The 18,975-nt window shown below is 45.8% G+C and overlaps 3 protein-coding genes across 3 annotated transcripts; 1 reads left to right on the top strand and 2 right to left on the bottom strand.

Annotated features, from left to right (window-relative positions):
- LOC112280311 (uncharacterized) lies at nucleotides 1-2,264 on the top strand. Its single transcript, XM_024515659.3, has 3 exons — nucleotides 1-142; nucleotides 318-1,694; nucleotides 1,984-2,264. Exons 1-2 carry the CDS (start codon nucleotides 119-121, stop codon nucleotides 1,377-1,379), a joined length of 1,086 nt encoding a protein of 361 aa, XP_024371427.1. The 5' UTR covers nucleotides 1-118; the 3' UTR covers nucleotides 1,380-1,694; nucleotides 1,984-2,264.
- A 5,793-nt stretch (nucleotides 2,265-8,057) lies between these two features.
- On the bottom strand, nucleotides 8,058-10,322 carry LOC112280225 (uncharacterized). The gene is made up of 3 exons (XM_024515455.3): nucleotides 10,181-10,322; nucleotides 8,628-10,005; nucleotides 8,058-8,338 (listed from the first exon to the last, which is right to left on the bottom strand). Exons 1-2 carry the CDS (start codon nucleotides 10,202-10,204, stop codon nucleotides 8,944-8,946), a joined length of 1,086 nt encoding a protein of 361 aa, XP_024371223.1. The 5' UTR covers nucleotides 10,205-10,322; the 3' UTR covers nucleotides 8,058-8,338; nucleotides 8,628-8,943.
- Nucleotides 10,323-12,687: 2,365 nt separating this feature from the next.
- LOC112280223 (uncharacterized) lies at nucleotides 12,688-15,438 on the bottom strand. The gene is made up of 4 exons (XM_024515454.3): nucleotides 14,771-15,438; nucleotides 13,871-14,648; nucleotides 13,678-13,756; nucleotides 12,688-13,543 (listed from the first exon to the last, which is right to left on the bottom strand). The coding sequence occupies exons 1-4, from the start codon at nucleotides 15,138-15,140 to the stop codon at nucleotides 13,424-13,426; spliced, it is 1,347 nt and encodes a 448-aa protein (XP_024371222.1). The 5' UTR covers nucleotides 15,141-15,438; the 3' UTR covers nucleotides 12,688-13,423.
- Nucleotides 15,439-18,975: the final 3,537 nt, after the last annotated feature.

Genomic DNA, 18,975 nt, shown 5'->3' with positions numbered 1-18,975 from the left:
CGCGCTTCCCCGTTTGCGGTTTTCGAATTGGTGACCAACTGAGCTCGGGAGGCGGATTGTGCTCTTCGGGGCGGGCCGCCCCGTAGGGTTTGCGGTCAGTGTGGTCGGGCTCGGTGTGATGATGATGGAGTACCTGGCCGAAGTGAGCTCGTGTTGCTTGCTGAATTGCTGATTGAACTGCTGCTGCTGCTGTGATGGACGATGTCGTGTGCAGTGTTGGCTTGTGTGTTGAGGGGTAGTAGTGGCGAGGACGTTGATTGTTGTGCGGAGGTGTAAAGAGGATTGTTCCTTTTCTGCTTTTTTTGGCTTGGGGTTAGGGGGAGAGGATGGATGGCACGTCAGGCCTGCAGAACCTGGGGTCGGAGAGGGAGACGTGGATTGACGAGGAGGTGGAGGCGCTGCTAGACGTTTGGGGCGATACGTACATTCACGTGAAGCGGGAGAATTTGGGGAAGCGGCATTGGGAGACGGTGGTGCGCGAGGTGAACGCGCGGCTGACGCACCAGCGGGAGCAGCCGCAGATGAAGAACAAGATTGACTCGCTGAAGAAGCGGTATAAGCGAGAGAAGCTGAGCAAGGGCGAGAGCGACCGGAGTTTGATCACGTGGAAGTGGTACGATCGGTGCGACATGCTGTGGGGGACGCCGAAGCGGGAGATGTGCGGCATTGGCATTGGCCCAGTGGGCGGGGTACACCCGCTCCAGCATCGCGTGGAGGCCGCCCATGCCCATCCGGCGGACGTGATGCACCACCAGGACAGCGGCCGGTTGGTTCCGTTTGTGGCCGCGATGCAGCCCGAGGTTAATGGCGATCACCAGGGCGTGAACGTGAAGGACGGTGCGGCGTCGAGGATCGGCGATTGTCACGAGGAGCATTGTCCTCCGCGTGCCGATCAGGCTCCGCCGTCTCCGTGCACCCGTTGCCGCGGCAATGCGGGTGTGGAGCCCAGCAGAGAGAACGTGAAGCGCAGGAAGCTGGGGACTGGCATCACGGCTGCGAACCTGGCGAAGATCGTTCAGGGCTTCGCAGACACGTGCGCTCGCGTGGAACAGGCGAAGATGGAGATGAACGTGGCCATGGAACAGCGGCGGCTGGAGTTTCTGGAGAGGATGGAGCAGAGACGGCAGGAGAGCGAGGATAGGCACAGGGAGAGGAAGCTGAAGATGGAGGAGCGGCGGCTGGAGCTGCAACAGAAGCTGGCGGATCAGAAGCTGGAGATGCAGGAGAAGCACATGGAGAGACGGGAGAATCTGAAGCTGGAAATCATGCGCCTGCGGCTGCAGGCGATAGGGCAGGGGAACAAGGCGCCCGTGATGGAGCAGCAGGCGGTACAGACGTGCGAGAAGTTTAGCAGCTCGAACATCACGACGTGCATTTGAGTGTCCGGCTGCACGCATGCGTGTAGAAATCTTTCAACTCCTCGGTCTCGTGGTACGCTTGTCGATATATAGTGCTATTTGTGTACAGGAAGGCAGTGCGACGCTTGCAGATAAGCTCGGGTCAGGAAGTCGCACCGGCCCACCGCAGTGTCCCGTTCCCTTGGACGTGTGTTCCAGCGCCATCGGGGGGGGGGGGTGGGAGCGAAGACGAGGAGAGGAGCTGTTTGCAGGGTGAAGTTCCTGCACAGGAGCTTGCACATATTTGGTGTCGCTTGCCCACGTCGGGGAAGAAGGTGGCGTCGACACTGTGAAAAGGTGAGGAGTTTGACATTCGCCCGCTCGTGAATGTGAACCAGGTTTTTTTTATCGATGGGATAGAGCGTCCTCACGATGCCGGGTGGCTGGGAATCATCGTTGGACGGGCATGGAAATGGCTACGCTCGATTTATGTTTGGTTGGGCTCGCGTCCATGGGCGATTTGTTTTCGATGGATGGCGAGCATGTTAGGAGCACCGCTATGCTGCGTGGACGCATTGCATGTCGGAGGTTCGCAGCAATGGGATATTGACTATTGACGCGAGTTGGGGGCTTGTGGTGTTTGCAGCAAGTTTTTTGAGGGGACGTGACGGAGGGCGGTGCGTCGGGGTTGTACTGCTGGCCGAGAAGATCCTGGTTTGTACGATCTGTTGCGGAGCTCGTGTCGTGTGGGATATTGTATATTTGGTCCGTAGTGTAGGATTAAGCAAGTGCCCTGGCGAGGAAGGACGAGGTTCTTCAGAGTGGAGACAGGACATGGCAATTCCTGAGAGGAGGGGTGTTATGCGAATTGAGAGTGTGTGTGACGGTGCTTCGAATCACATAATTGTATCCATCTTCTATGTTGCACATGGTTCAGAGTGGACAGTTTTGGTTGTATGGTGCGGCGTATTTGCATTGCATGCAAAATCCTCGACGACATAGCGCAAGGTAATAGGCCTAATGAGATTGTGAGTGAGGAGTTCACTGGAGGGTTTAACTGACGAGTAGGCGCAAACGTGAAGGTTGAGAGGGTTACACGGTAGTTGGGAAGGTTGAAAGCTTTCTCTGGAGGTAGATGGAGTGAGGTTCAATTATCACCCACCCTGCATAGTTTGGGGCACCGTCTTTTGGATGGACAATCTGTCGCAGAATGGGAAGTGTTCTGCGAGTTTATAGAGTGTTCGTGCGTCGTAGAGCTGGGAAGCGTAGAAATGTTTCCATGTTTGATGTTGCACAAACTTTGACAGAAGTGAGGGGAGAGGTCAAATGAATTCAAAAGTTCATCAGGCTGTCACTTGTCGTATGGAGAAATTGCAGTCGCCCGCTGCTATAAACGTGTTCTTTCAAGTCATTACGAGGGCTAATAAATGAGAATTAACAGCTGCTCGTGCATATTACCCACGCATATGTATTAGACGATTTATTGTGCTCCCCACTATTCTCCGCTCGCTGTATAGAATACTTTTTGGACATTTCCGATGAGGCATTTTCCATAGTATTCACTGTGCGCGGTTTGTCAAACATTTTATTGGTGCCCTTGTCAACAGCTTTCGCTGTTGAACAATTTCATTACTCAGATTTATTTATAAGATTTTTCCGAATGTTCATTGCGTAACAGATTTCTTCACCATTTGTTTTGTAATTTAAACTGACCACTCCGAACTCGTCCACTGCGCTGCTCTCCCTTACATGGGTCCAAGGAAGTGGATGAGCAGATAAGGTCATGAATATCCCCGCGGAAAGCCCCCAGTTCAATGACGTATAGCCGGATGAGTTCCCAGACGGGCGCATAGAAAAGTGTACCAGTCGTGCAGACCCCTTCGTGACAGAAAAACTACATCGCACATTCAGTGCACACGACCAACACTAAGACGCGTCGACCCAGAAGTTGTACAAATCTCGCACCATGGATTGAACCTGTTGCCATCAAACAGACAGTGGCTCACCACCTAAAAATGATGCATAAGCTCTTCCTGCAACTGACGAGAGATCAGCTCATTGGGATATCAATGACCTCTGCTTTTTGTACAGGACGCAGACCCCCATAAACCCTCTACTCCATGAGGCCATCATACGTATCAGCATCGTCACCACCCGAAAGTGTCTACGATCCGAAAGATGGTATTTTGAATGGTTGTAATCATCGACCTCTTCGCTACGCACGCTTAACCCGCTCAAACAGATGATGTCTCTCTGTAGGTCGCATGGTCTGTCCCAAAGGGTAATCGCAGCGACGCCACTCCCCAGGGCAATGGAATATGCCACCCCGCGTCCACCGATAAACCCACCGCACACGAATGCACAGCGGGCCTCTCCGTGAACAAGTCTGTCTTTGACGTTAGCAAAGGACTCTACGGCCACAACGGCATCAAGTGGATGCCAATGCCGCTCCACGCTGCTAATGTAGCACCCCGCCAAGGGTGCTACACCCGTCATCTCTACCACTCCCGAAAGTACCCACTAACGTACGAAACTCTCCACAGAAAGGCTGTCAGTTGGTAGTGCATGTTTGTTCCACACAAAGGTTCAGAACAGGTCTATGTATTCTATCTTCATCCAGCCTCCCTTCCACCCATCCCCTTAACACACCGAGCCTCAGTCGAAAGATGGTGCTAGCTTGAGCATCACAGAAATCAGAAGCTTTGGGTATCATCTTCATCAACGGCTTCGCCCCCACACCTCACTGCGATTACAATTACACCCAGACAGACAGCAACCGTCTACTCTTCAAACGCCGTAGCACCCACCAGGAAGCCTCAGTTTACATTGAAGCGTCACAGAAATGCAGGAGGCATACTGAGGAGGTTCTCCTTGTCAAACAAGGTCCCAGCACCACCCACAACTAACGCCCGTAGAGGTAACCATCCTTGGCTGAGCAACTAAACCCTAAGCCCCCCATCACAACCAAACTCGACTCGCTAACACCTCCTCGATCCCGGTTCATCACACGCAGACACATCGTCGCAAACCTAAGCACCCCATATCGGAGGGAGAGAGGCTCTCCGCCAATGCGCAGAAGCCCATCGATCCACCCACGGACACCCTGGTCTGTGACATCCATCAGCCAGGCAGTCTATATACCCAACAGTTGTGCGACGGACTGCAGCAACGTGGGCAATAAGTATGATGTGAATGCGCACCAGCAGCCAGCAGAGCCAAACCCTAAAACATGCGCCCACATCTACAAAGGGCATAAAGCTGACATCACCTTCTCGCCCAAACCCTAATCCAACGATCACCTGAACCAGAGTCCAAGGATGCGTCGATGGAGACCGAGGGGCATTTCGAGCCTTGTCGACGACACAAAGAGTGGGGGGAAGGCTTCAGATTCATTCCACGATTCAACATAATGGCAGCAAATGAAAACCCTGCATTTCTTCAGGTATGTACTCCTTAATCTTTTTATTACCGTGCTCATGTTTGTACCTGCATGGTTCTTTTTAGGCTTGATTTTTTTGAACAATTTGGTAGTATAAGTTGGTTTCAAAGTAATTGGAATGCTCTGAATTAATCAAGTTTGTTGATTTACTTTTGTTTTCAAATGTCATGTGACTTTGGTCTAATGACTGTTTAAGACCACTTCTTTGCATTCAAATCTCATTTTTTAAAAGATTTACATTATATGTAGAACAATTGTGGGCCATGAGTTTCACATAGACACCATGAAACAAGGTTTATTTTTTTTACACAATTTGTAAGGAAAATTGGGCAATTTTTTTGTTAACATATAAAAGGCTTCTAGCATTATTAATATTCAATAAATTAATTTTTAAATTTTGACTTACTACTTTTAAATAAGTTTTGTTCAATAAAATTCTCAATATTACTCTGAATCATTTAAGGAAAAAAATAAACCTTGTTTCATGGTGTCTATGTGAAACTCATGGCCCACAATTGTTCTACATATAATGTAAATCTTTTAAAAAATGAGATTTGAATGCAAAGAAGTGGTCTTAAACAGTCATTAGACCAAAGTCACATGACATTTGAAAACAAAAGTAAATCAACAAACTTGATTAATTCAGAGCATTCCAATTACTTTGAAACCAACTTATACTACCAAATTGTTCAAAAAAATCAAGCCTAAAAAGAACCATGCAGGTACAAACATGAGCACGGTAATAAAAAGATTAAGGAGTACATACCTGAAGAAATGCAGGGTTTTCATTTGCTGCCATTATGTTGAATCGTGGAATGAATCTGAAGCCTTCCCCCCACTCTTTGTGTCGTCGACAAGGCTCGAAATGCCCCTCGGTCTCCATCGACGCATCCTTGGACTCTGGTTCAGGTGATCGTTGGATTAGGGTTTGGGCGAGAAGGTGATGTCAGCTTTATGCCCTTTGTAGATGTGGGCGCATGTTTTAGGGTTTGGCTCTGCTGGCTGCTGGTGCGCATTCACATCATACTTATTGCCCACGTTGCTGCAGTCCGTCGCACAACTGTTGGGTATATAGACTGCCTGGCTGATGGATGTCACAGACCAGGGTGTCCGTGGGTGGATCGATGGGCTTCTGCGCATTGGCGGAGAGCCTCTCTCCCTCCGATATGGGGTGCTTAGGTTTGCGACGATGTGTCTGCGTGTGATGAACCGGGATCGAGGAGGTGTTAGCGAGTCGAGTTTGGTTGTGATGGGGGGCTTAGGGTTTAGTTGCTCAGCCAAGGATGGTTACCTCTACGGGCGTTAGTTGTGGGTGGTGCTGGGACCTTGTTTGACAAGGAGAACCTCCTCAGTATGCCTCCTGCATTTCTGTGACGCTTCAATGTAAACTGAGGCTTCCTGGTGGGTGCTACGGCGTTTGAAGAGTAGACGGTTGCTGTCTGTCTGGGTGTAATTGTAATCGCAGTGAGGTGTGGGGGCGAAGCCGTTGATGAAGATGATACCCAAAGCTTCTGATTTCTGTGATGCTCAAGCTAGCACCATCTTTCGACTGAGGCTCGGTGTGTTAAGGGGATGGGTGGAAGGGAGGCTGGATGAAGATAGAATACATAGACCTGTTCTGAACCTTTGTGTGGAACAAACATGCACTACCAACTGACAGCCTTTCTGTGGAGAGTTTCGTACGTTAGTGGGTACTTTCGGGAGTGGTAGAGATGACGGGTGTAGCACCCTTGGCGGGGTGCTACATTAGCAGCGTGGAGCGGCATTGGCATCCACTTGATGCCGTTGTGGCCGTAGAGTCCTTTGCTAACGTCAAAGACAGACTTGTTCACGGAGAGGCCCGCTGTGCATTCGTGTGCGGTGGGTTTATCGGTGGACGCGGGGTGGCATATTCCATTGCCCTGGGGAGTGGCGTCGCTGCGATTACCCTTTGGGACAGACCATGCGACCTACAGAGAGACATCATCTGTTTGAGCGGGTTAAGCGTGCGTAGCGAAGAGGTCGATGATTACAACCATTCAAAATACCATCTTTCGGATCGTAGACACTTTCGGGTGGTGACGATGCTGATACGTATGATGGCCTCATGGAGTAGAGGGTTTATGGGGGTCTGCGTCCTGTACAAAAAGCAGAGGTCATTGATATCCCAATGAGCTGATCTCTCGTCAGTTGCAGGAAGAGCTTATGCATCATTTTTAGGTGGTGAGCCACTGTCTGTTTGATGGCAACAGGTTCAATCCATGGTGCGAGATTTGTACAACTTCTGGGTCGACGCGTCTTAGTGTTGGTCGTGTGCACTGAATGTGCGATGTAGTTTTTCTGTCACGAAGGGGTCTGCACGACTGGTACACTTTTCTATGCGCCCGTCTGGGAACTCATCCGGCTATACGTCATTGAACTGGGGGCTTTCCGCGGGGATATTCATGACCTTATCTGCTCATCCACTTCCTTGGACCCATGTAAGGGAGAGCAGCGCAGTGGACGAGTTCGGAGTGGTCAGTTTAAATTACAAAACAAATGGTGAAGAAATCTGTTACGCAATGAACATTCGGAAAAATCTTATAAATAAATCTGAGTAATGAAATTGTTCAACAGCGAAAGCTGTTGACAAGGGCACCAATAAAATGTTTGACAAACCGCGCACAGTGAATACTATGGAAAATGCCTCATCGGAAATGTCCAAAAAGTATTCTATACAGCGAGCGGAGAATAGTGGGGAGCACAATAAATCGTCTAATACATATGCGTGGGTAATATGCACGAGCAGCTGTTAATTCTCATTTATTAGCCCTCGTAATGACTTGAAAGAACACGTTTATAGCAGCGGGCGACTGCAATTTCTCCATACGACAAGTGACAGCCTGATGAACTTTTGAATTCATTTGACCTCTCCCCTCACTTCTGTCAAAGTTTGTGCAACATCAAACATGGAAACATTTCTACGCTTCCCAGCTCTACGACGCACGAACACTCTATAAACTCGCAGAACACTTCCCATTCTGCGACAGATTGTCCATCCAAAAGACGGTGCCCCAAACTATGCAGGGTGGGTGATAATTGAACCTCACTCCATCTACCTCCAGAGAAAGCTTTCAACCTTCCCAACTACCGTGTAACCCTCTCAACCTTCACGTTTGCGCCTACTCGTCAGTTAAACCCTCCAGTGAACTCCTCACTCACAATCTCATTAGGCCTATTACCTTGCGCTATGTCGTCGAGGATTTTGCATGCAATGCAAATACGCCGCACCATACAACCAAAACTGTCCACTCTGAACCATGTGCAACATAGAAGATGGATACAATTATGTGATTCGAAGCACCGTCACACACACTCTCAATTCGCATAACACCCCTCCTCTCAGGAATTGCCATGTCCTGTCTCCACTCTGAAGAACCTCGTCCTTCCTCGCCAGGGCACTTGCTTAATCCTACACTACGGACCAAATATACAATATCCCACACGACACGAGCTCCGCAACAGATCGTACAAACCAGGATCTTCTCGGCCAGCAGTACAACCCCGACGCACCGCCCTCCGTCACGTCCCCTCAAAAAACTTGCTGCAAACACCACAAGCCCCCAACTCGCGTCAATAGTCAATATCCCATTGCTGCGAACCTCCGACATGCAATGCGTCCACGCAGCATAGCGGTGCTCCTAACATGCTCGCCATCCATCGAAAACAAATCGCCCATGGACGCGAGCCCAACCAAACATAAATCGAGCGTAGCCATTTCCATGCCCGTCCAACGATGATTCCCAGCCACCCGGCATCGTGAGGACGCTCTATCCCATCGATAAAAAAAACCTGGTTCACATTCACGAGCGGGCGAATGTCAAACTCCTCACCTTTTCACAGTGTCGACGCCACCTTCTTCCCCGACGTGGGCAAGCGACACCAAATATGTGCAAGCTCCTGTGCAGGAACTTCACCCTGCAAACAGCTCCTCTCCTCGTCTTCGCTCCCACCCCCCCCCCCCCGATGGCGCTGGAACACACGTCCAAGGGAACGGGACACTGCGGTGGGCCGGTGCGACTTCCTGACCCGAGCTTATCTGCAAGCGTCGCACTGCCTTCCTGTACACAAATAGCACTATATATCGACAAGCGTACCACGAGACCGAGGAGTTGAAAGATTTCTACACGCATGCGTGCAGCCGGACACTCAAATGCACGTCGTGATGTTCGAGCTGCTAAACTTCTCGCACGTCTGTACCGCCTGCTGCTCCATCACGGGCGCCTTGTTCCCCTGCCCTATCGCCTGCAGCCGCAGGCGCATGATTTCCAGCTTCAGATTCTCCCGTCTCTCCATGTGCTTCTCCTGCATCTCCAGCTTCTGATCCGCCAGCTTCTGTTGCAGCTCCAGCCGCCGCTCCTCCATCTTCAGCTTCCTCTCCCTGTGCCTATCCTCGCTCTCCTGCCGTCTCTGCTCCATCCTCTCCAGAAACTCCAGCCGCCGCTGTTCCATGGCCACGTTCATCTCCATCTTCGCCTGTTCCACGCGAGCGCACGTGTCTGCGAAGCCCTGAACGATCTTCGCCAGGTTCGCAGCCGTGATGCCAGTCCCCAGCTTCCTGCGCTTCACGTTCTCTCTGCTGGGCTCCACACCCGCATTGCCGCGGCAACGGGTGCACGGAGACGGCGGAGCCTGATCGGCACGCGGAGGACAATGCTCCTCGTGACAATCGCCGATCCTCGACGCCGCACCGTCCTTCACGTTCACGCCCTGGTGATCGCCATTAACCTCGGGCTGCATCGCGGCCACAAACGGAACCAACCGGCCGCTGTCCTGGTGGTGCATCACGTCCGCCGGATGGGCATGGGCGGCCTCCACGCGATGCTGGAGCGGGTGTACCCCGCCCACTGGGCCAATGCCAATGCCGCACATCTCCCGCTTCGGCGTCCCCCACAGCATGTCGCACCGATCGTACCACTTCCACGTGATCAAACTCCGGTCGCTCTCGCCCTTGCTCAGCTTCTCTCGCTTATACCGCTTCTTCAGCGAGTCAATCTTGTTCTTCATCTGCGGCTGCTCCCGCTGGTGCGTCAGCCGCGCGTTCACCTCGCGCACCACCGTCTCCCAATGCCGCTTCCCCAAATTCTCCCGCTTCACGTGAATGTACGTATCGCCCCAAACGTCTAGCAGCGCCTCCACCTCCTCGTCAATCCACGTCTCCCTCTCCGACCCCAGGTTCTGCAGGCCTGACGTGCCATCCATCCTCTCCCCCTAACCCCAAGCCAAAAAAAGCAGAAAAGGAACAATCCTCTTTACACCTCCGCACAACAATCAACGTCCTCGCCACTACTACCCCTCAACACACAAGCCAACACTGCACACGACATCGTCCATCACAGCAGCAGCAGCAGTTCAATCAGCAATTCAGCAAGCAACACGAGCTCACTTCGGCCAGGTACTCCATCATCATCACACCGAGCCCGACCACACTGACCGCAAACCCTACGGGGCGGCCCGCCCCGAAGAGCACAATCCGCCTCCCGAGCTCAGTTGGTCACCAATTCGAAAACCGCAAACGGGGAAGCGCGCGGCAGGTACCGGCGGCAGCGCGAGGCCGAGGGGGCGCAGCAGAAACTTTCCGATCCGACCACGAATCCGAGACGGCCGACGAGCGCTGCTGCTGGGCTGCGGTGAGTCCGGGAGTCCGAGGCCACGAAAGTGAGACTCTGCGACGCTCGCCCGCCTCCGCCCTCTCTCTAGGGCTTGCGGCAGCGGCCGGCCCACGCCACGCCATCCACACACTGTTCTGTAGCTTTTACTTTTTGACGTGGAGTAAAGCCAAGCCGGAAAAAAGTATCATAAAAGATTCTCCCGCTTCAGATGTATCCCAGTTCCACTACCGCATCCCATTATAATACGCCGAACCCAGCACCAAAATAAGCTATGGCGGCACACGCGAGAGCTTGGAATCTCAAGGCCCCCCGCGCAGCCCACTGAGACTCCTCCGCGGGTTCCAGCTCCGGCGTGAGGCCAAACCCGCAATCTTCTTTCGCTCCTCCTCGCTCATCCCATGGTCCGGAGCCTCGCCGTTCCGCGACATTGTCCGGTTGGAGGCGTCCCGGCAGACATTCTCGCTCGGCATCGGCACGCACGATGTGGATCGGTGTGTCGAGTGGGGCACACCGATCTTTCAGTTCCCGTCAAGTGTCCTGACAATGCCACAGATGAGACGAAATTGTTGGAATCGTAGTCTGATACCATCTGCCGGTGGGTTCAGGGGTTCGCGTTGCGATCGTGGCTTGCACTGCAGAACCGATTCCTCGTCCGATGTGGGCCAAGCCGGGAGTGGTGGTGGTGCCCCAGAATTGTTCCCGGGGTGGGAATGGATCGGAACGGTTTTCTGTGCAGGGCCTTGCCTAGTGTCGTTGGCGTTGGAACCATTCACCCTCGTATACGTCGATGACTCCCAGAGCGCCACAGGATGCAAGTGGGTCCGCCGGACGAGGTGGCAGTTTGCACATTTTCTAGTTGCAGCTCGCACGAGATTCACCCTGGATTGTTGGGATGCTCGGCATGCAGATACGAGTCCACTGCGGACCGGCACTTGAACAGCGGCAGCCTGCTGCCGGACTCTCGAGGCTTCCTTTGCTACTGCAGGCTTGCAATGTGGGAGCATTGGGGAGTACCGGTTGCGCACAGGACCACTTTTTTAAGCGCAGGCAGGTTGTTGTCCGGAGGGAAAGAGCGGTGGTTTCCCTCACATTGATATCCGTCTTTCTACTGGAGGCGCAGTAACTTACTGTACAGATTAGTGGCGGTCAGGATGTCAGTCAGCTCTCGCAAGTTGAGGTGGTGTTATTTGCTGAAGTGGTGTGCGCAGAGCTACTTTGGATGCAGGCGTGTTCTTCCAGGGACGGTCATGGATTTTGACGGGCCTTCTTTGTCGAATCAAGCCTCGAAGGTTGAGATTTGAATGGTGGTTGTGTCGGAAATCGTGGATTCAGGTGGGAGCGGGGACTGCGTACCTCCTGCTGGAGGCGCCAGTAATATCGTCCATGACCCCCTGCTCACACTCGGTGTGTGAGGTGGCTAGCTTAGTTGCAGGTGACCGATGGTTTTAGTTCGCGTAGGTGGCTGGGTGCGGGAGATACATGTCGGTGGATGGCGACGAACTCGGTGGGATGAATATACAGTATTCTGAGCTTGATGCGGCGGACTGGTGCTTTTTGAGAGGGGTGCTGGCAATGGCACTGAGTTCAGGAGTTCGTGTGTGCCACTCGACGACAAGCATGTGTTGGTTTCCTGCGGAAGCCTCCTTGGCAGGATCCCCTGGCACAAGCATCGACCATATACGGAGTGAGATGCAGGAAGCCGAGTGCAAGTATTTTGGGCGCCTGTCAGCGTGACGGCGTCCTGACGTATCGTGAGAAATAGCGCACAGAGGTCGGCCGAGAACTATTTGCACATGCTCGTGCAGAATCGAGGTCATCGCCGACCGGGAGAACTGGACAGGCCGTCTCGTGGGAAACGTGCTGGTGCTGCCGAAAGACAAGCCTGTTCGTTTCCTGGCACACAAAGACGTGTGAACGTCAGGGCGAAGGTGTTCATCAAGGTACTGGGGAGCCATTGCATTGTTCAACCCGAGAGTTGACGGGGTAGGAAGCAAAAGTTAATGCAAGGTTGATTGGTAGGGAGTGGGCTCAGCAACAACCATGCCTGCACATGAGCTCAGCGGTTTCGGCAACAGAGTTGCAACGGTCTCTGCAGGCTTGTGTACGCGTAACGGAAAGTACTTCAGATAGTTAGACCGGCGAATTTTATTCAAACAAGATAGTCACTTGATTGAGTGTGGCCAAGTTGAATGCAGTTGCGACAAAATTGGAGAATTTTTCCAAGCATATTAAATGAATGACATTAATAAGGACAACTGCGAAAAGGTTAGGATGAGAAAGATTTCATGAGGCAAACCGTCTATAATAATTATTCAAGCTTCAACAGCATGCCATTATGGACACAACCTCCATGGAGGAGGTGTTCAACAATTGATATTGAAATTCGAACGTACTACATTAAGGACCCAAAATTATTGAGTTGGTGCACTTCTACACAAGATACGCAGGGCTCGTGTGTAGATCCATAGCAGGCACCGGCAAGCTGCTCCTTCCCGGAGACCCTTGGCCCCAAAAGAATTGTCGTTTCCACCCTTGCTTCGGCGCTACCCTCGCCAGATCAGAAGCAGCCATGGCTTTTTCTCTTGGCTGCTCTGACTCGGGGGAAGCTCTCGTCGTGAGATCTTCATTGTTTGCTCGAGATTGTGGGTGTTCTGTATCCCTATCGTTTGTCATATTGTACAAGTGGTGCCGTCACCAATTCTGACGCCGAACTTGGTGCGCACCAGTGCGAGGGGCTGGCGAACTGTCCTCGCGGTGGGCAAGCGTGCAGGATGTGATTGCCAGGTTAGATTTTCCATGTTTCGACGGAGCTGTGTTCCGTCCTAATGGCCACAGCCGTGTGCTAGACATGAACCAAGGCCGTTCGCGACATCCCAGTGGTATAATTGATCAAGATCAAAATAACAGGATGGTACGCATGTTCGATGCACCGACGATTCCTGTAGAGCCCGGGTGGTGGAGATTGGCTGTTGCGACTTGGTCACTTTGAGTTTCGACTCGGCAGAGTGAAAGGCCCCTTACGGTGCCTTGGAAACCGGTGCAGTGTTCTTTGCGACTCTGGATTCGGCGCAGGGTATCAGTTTGAGGAGCAGCGCCTTCCCTCGCCCCTTTTTCATGGTCTTCACCCTGGACTTGCGCTGTTCAAGCTCAATCAAGTTGATGGTGTCAGAGTGGAACATAACTAGAAAGCAGACAAGGATGGTCTGAGATGCGAAAACGAACTCGAAAGTAAATGGTGGCGGGATTGACACCCTATAGATAAGGATCTTACCATCAAAAACTCGGGCTGGGGTGATGCCCTTCTACAGCAAAGAGGGCTCCCTCTCTGCGATCCACGCTCCGCATAGACTCTGAATTCAAGCAATATTTCAGTGCATTTTTAGAGTGTATACGCTAACTAATGGCATTCGTAACTCGTACATTCTCTGCATCTGTTGCAATCGTTTGAATGAGCATGTGCTTACATGTTAGTGCGGCGGTCAAAATTTGCTGACAAGGAGCTGTCGGCTCGCTGCTGCGAGATCTTTCGCTGGGCCGACTGAAGGTCTTCAATCTCGCTTAGAGGCTCCTCCACCATAGTACTCAACTGTTTTTTGCCTCTATATGCCAAAATATCGCCACCGACGTCACCGAAACTGCCAGAATCCCGTGAGCCTACCTTCGTCTCTCGCACTGGAATGACCGTTTGGGTTGCTCCAGAGCTTGCTCTTGCAGAACCGGTTCGTTTCACCCTTCGCCTCCGACTTGGTGGCGGCCGGCGAGGAGTGATGGCGCTGGGGTCTGAATTCTGCTGTATTTGCAGTTGAGTGTCTGCTACGTCTCTTGCTTGACGATGCCTACGAGGTCTCGTGGTTCGTCTCCGATGGCTACGTGAACGCGCTTCCTGCATGTCTTGAAGATGGGCATCGTAAGAAATGGGGTCCTCATCCGTAACCCACTTGTTTCTGTATTGACCTTGAGTTGATGGGCCCGATTGACTGTACGATTCACTGCTGGAATCCTCGGTCACAATTTCGGAGTTTTTGTGTTGAGTGGATGTGCCCGGCTTTGTGCCAACCATTGTTTCACCAGCGCGTGCCAGCGAACCATCGCCAGGTGCAACTTCGCACAAACCGATTCGAAGCTCAACCGCGGTGTTCAGCACGGCTTGAAATGCAATGCAGATGCTCCGCCATGACCGCTCTGCTTTGTGTTTATCGCGCGGGTGATCGAACTCCAATGCGACTATAGCACGCGAGCCATCTGGATATTCACAGCACAAGCGTAATATTGAACCATTACACCCTAAACCATATTCTCAGGGAATCCCTTGCAGGATCGGGATAACAAGTATCAGAAGCATGGTTTTTTTTCAGAAAAATTACCAATAGCTGCGCCTGCTGCAACAAGTCGCGCGTCTGTATGCAGAAGCTGCCTCAAACTCCTCGACGTTATCTCCGACAGCACTCGGTTCCAAAGCCTAGCCAAAATTTCTTCTCCAAATACCTGAAAATCTAACGTCGTCTCTGGTTCATGTCTTAGTGGTTTTGAAGTCTCTGCAAGCTGCAGTTCCTCGAATCCCTGTTGTTCAGCTGGCTTCCGACCCCAATCTTCCTCAAATGTCTGCTCCGAGACCGGTATTTCATGGTCCTCAGGAACTTCGGGAGGTCTTTTTTCTTTTTCAACGTTTGCTTCAAGAGATTGACCAACCACTGCAGACACTGGAACTTGGTTCTGATGCTCTGGTTTGTTCATCACTGGTTGCTCCGCCCTATAAATGGCGTTTATAGGCGCCACAGTAGGGCTTTGGGCAACACTGTTGTTTGCTTCGGAAGGAACAAACGACCGATCGGGAGCAAATTGCAAAAGCGCGGCTGTCAGCCAGGTCGCCTTATCGGTTGCCGCTCGAATTCTATGTGTGTCAGATACTCTATATAGTAGACCAAACAAGAAGTTAAATAGTTGAGTTTCAACGAAAAAGCTAGTTAGAACTTGATTAAACAAGATGAGTACAACATCAGTACCAAAAGAGGTGACCTAGAGCTCTAAGAGATGTATTGTCAAGAATAAGGATTTCCTTAGCCTCGACTCCAATATGTATTAAATATTAGGAAGCTTCTCAAGAAGTTCCTATGTTACTTGAAGACAAAGCAATCTTAAGAAGTTTCTCAAGTAACTTCCTTAATCTTCTTAGAACTTGTTGGAATATTTTAAAAATTTTCTAAAACCTCTTAAAATATTCTAAGAATCTTTTAAAGAATCTTTTGGAATCATTTAGAACATGATAAAATATTCTAAAAATATTTCCATAATCTTCTTGTTAGATTTTTGTAATACTATGAATAAAAAAGATTTATTGTCATTGCCTTAATTATTTAATTATAATAATTTTAAAAAGTTAATATATACTAATTTGTATGAATCTTTATGAAATAAGCTCAAGTTATATGTTTGTTTTTAATTTTATAAAAGAAATATTTAAAAAAATTCGAATTTATTTTATTTCCAAGCAACATTGTATCATATAATACCATATTATTAGAACTTGTTTATTTTGATGATTTTTTATAAATAAAAACCATGATAACGATATGATATAATTTTTTTTGATATTTATTAATATTTTTTAAAATTTTTATAATTTAAAGTTAGAATTTTTAGAAAAATGAATGATTTTAAGGCAAATGCAAAGTAGTTATATATAAATATCAAGACATTAAGAATGAGAAATAATAACAAGTATATGTCAAAATAATTTGATAATTCTAAAATGATAATTGAAGTATAAATAAATTATAAATAAATTATTAATATCATATGTTATATAATAATAATAAATTATATCTATTACTTTGATTTAGAATTATGCCAAAAAAAATATGTTCAATATTGTTTATATATGTAGTAGATGTTATAAAAGTATCATAATATTATTGGTACTGAAAAAGCTTTAAGTGAAAGAAGATATAATATTTTTACTTTTAAATATATATATATATATATATATATATATGCAAAAATATAAGATTATATAAAAAAAATTAATATGAAAAATTCAAAGTATGTATGTTTTAGAATTTCAAAAATGTACTAAGATTTATAGATTAATATTTTTTGATAAAAAAATATTATTGAAGCAATGATATTAAAATTTTAAAGCATTTAAAATATATTTAAGAAGAAACAATGGTGTCTTTGTAAACACATCTTTTAATTCTGTCAATCTTTAAATATAAAAGTTTTTAGTGCAAAATATAAAGACTTAGAAGTATAACAAACAAGAACATTTTATTCATCTAAACAGCCAAAATAGTCATGAGAAAGATTGCAAAAATTAAAAAAGATGTAAAACATAGAAACCAACAATCTATTAAAAAAAAATGTCATATTGGAGATAAGAAATTACTCTATAAATAGTAGAAAAGTTACATCTTTTGTAAAATTAAGAAAAATTTATATATCAAAGTTTTATTTTATTTTATTTTATTTTATTTTTGTAGCTAATGTAATATTAATACTAATTTCTACTCAAAATTGCTTATAAGGATTAATGCCATAAACTTCAAAGATGCAATTGAATAAGAATATGAAATGGAAGATGAATATTTATTTTTGTAAACAGCAATATATAGAAATTAACTAAACTTCATTTACATTGCACAAACATTTGTTATAAGTAGGTATTTTGCACCAAAAAAGATATCTTTGATGTAATAATATATTATATGATAAGATTTATTTCCAAAAGATATCAAAATGCATAATTAAAGAAAAAAAATTAATTTATGTAAAATAGTAGTAAATTAACTTATATACAATAGTAAAAATATAAATTGATCTTGTATATCTATGAATTCTTTTAAATCTATATATATATATATATATATATATATATATATTCAAAGTTAGCTCTATGTATTAGATAATAGTAGAAAAAATCATAAAACACATAAAAGATATATTGAATATTTAATAGTGTCAAAGATATAAATTAAGACAAAACTTTGAAAAAAAATATATTCTTATATCATTGAAAGAGAAAAAATACAAAAATTATATATATATATATATATATATATATATATTCTAGAATAAATATTATTAATTACAAAAATACTAAAGAAACTTGAACTAAGACCAAAATGTTATAAAAAGTATTGACAAGACTAAAAATGGCTTGAATCTTGCTTCCATATATTAGTTACTAAGGTTTTGAAGAATCTTCTTATAGACTACTTTAACAAATCTTTATATTATTTAAGTAAATAAAAATAGAAAAAAATAGAATAGAAAAATAATATATTTTCTAAAAAGCTTTGAAGAAGTCTTTTTAGTGTACATTATATATTTAGAATTTTATAGATATGCCATGTGGCTATTGAAATGTGTTGAAGTTTTTAACTTTTAAGAAGTTATATTGAAACAACTTATAACTTCGTACTTGGATCACAACCATTATGTCACAAATATTTTGATACTAATAATTATTAACATAAAAAGAATTAAGTAGAAATAAATAAAAGTAGATAAATTCAATAATATCTTATAAAAAAGCTTTTTAAAAGCTTTAAAAACGTAGTTTTGACTTTATAAGTTTTTCTAGGTGATTGATTATTTATAAATTTAGTCCAAAAATTAGCCACTCAATATATAAGTTTGCCATATGGCATACATGTTGGAAATTTGCCTTAAAACTTAGATACATGTCAAATGATCTATATAGAAACAAGAATGAGGCCTTCATCAATTTTATCAACTCTTTTTTTACTTGTAGACTATTTTCAAGAATTTGTAGTTTTTTTTATCATTGGCAATAGCTATTCAATTTTTTTCTTGAATATACATATTTTTTCACTATTTTTATGTCATTTTTTTTAAGACCCAGTTCACTTATTTAATTACATTATTTAAGTTTTTATCTTTAATAAATTGATAAAAATGTCTTTATAATATGAAAGCTTTTTCATTTCTTAATTTAAAAAAATATCATATTAGAAGTTGTAGAGTTATACATCTAAATTGATATTATTCTTAGAATTTTTTTTTATTCATGTGTCTTCTCTTTTATTTGTTTTAAGTGATATTAAGTTTTTTTTTAATATATTATTATTGCAAAGCTTCTTGAAATGAAGGGTGCAATAATACAAATAGATGAGGAAATGAGGGAGTTAATGATGGCAATGCATCAACTCAATTCACTACCATAAGCAGAAATAAGTTTGGTTGGAAGTAAAGATGTAAAAATAATTGGAGCTGCTTCAATATCAATACCAAATCATATTGCTTTTTCTACATTAGAATACTATTTAAGTGTCATCACAAGTAATAGTAAATAAAAAATTATCTTATTTAAAGAAATTTAATATAAGATGAATATTATAAAATTTTATTAATTAAGTATAATTGATGATTGAGGTTTAATCTTAAAGTTATGAAAGTCTAAAATCACAAAGAAGGTTTATTATGACAATGCTTTCAAGTTTAGCTTATTATGGTTTTTATCTTTTTTAAAATAATATGATTCAATATTGGATAATTTAGAGTTTTTTTAGTAAGATTTTCATCCATGTATAAAAAACATAATGTAATT

This window comes from Physcomitrium patens, chromosome 3 (genome assembly GCF_059467195.1).
Source record: "Physcomitrium patens ecotype Gransden chromosome 3, ASM5946719v1, whole genome shotgun sequence".
Taxonomy (NCBI): Eukaryota; Viridiplantae; Streptophyta; class Bryopsida; order Funariales; family Funariaceae; genus Physcomitrium; species Physcomitrium patens.
This window is presented reverse-complemented; position numbering and strand designations above follow the sequence as displayed.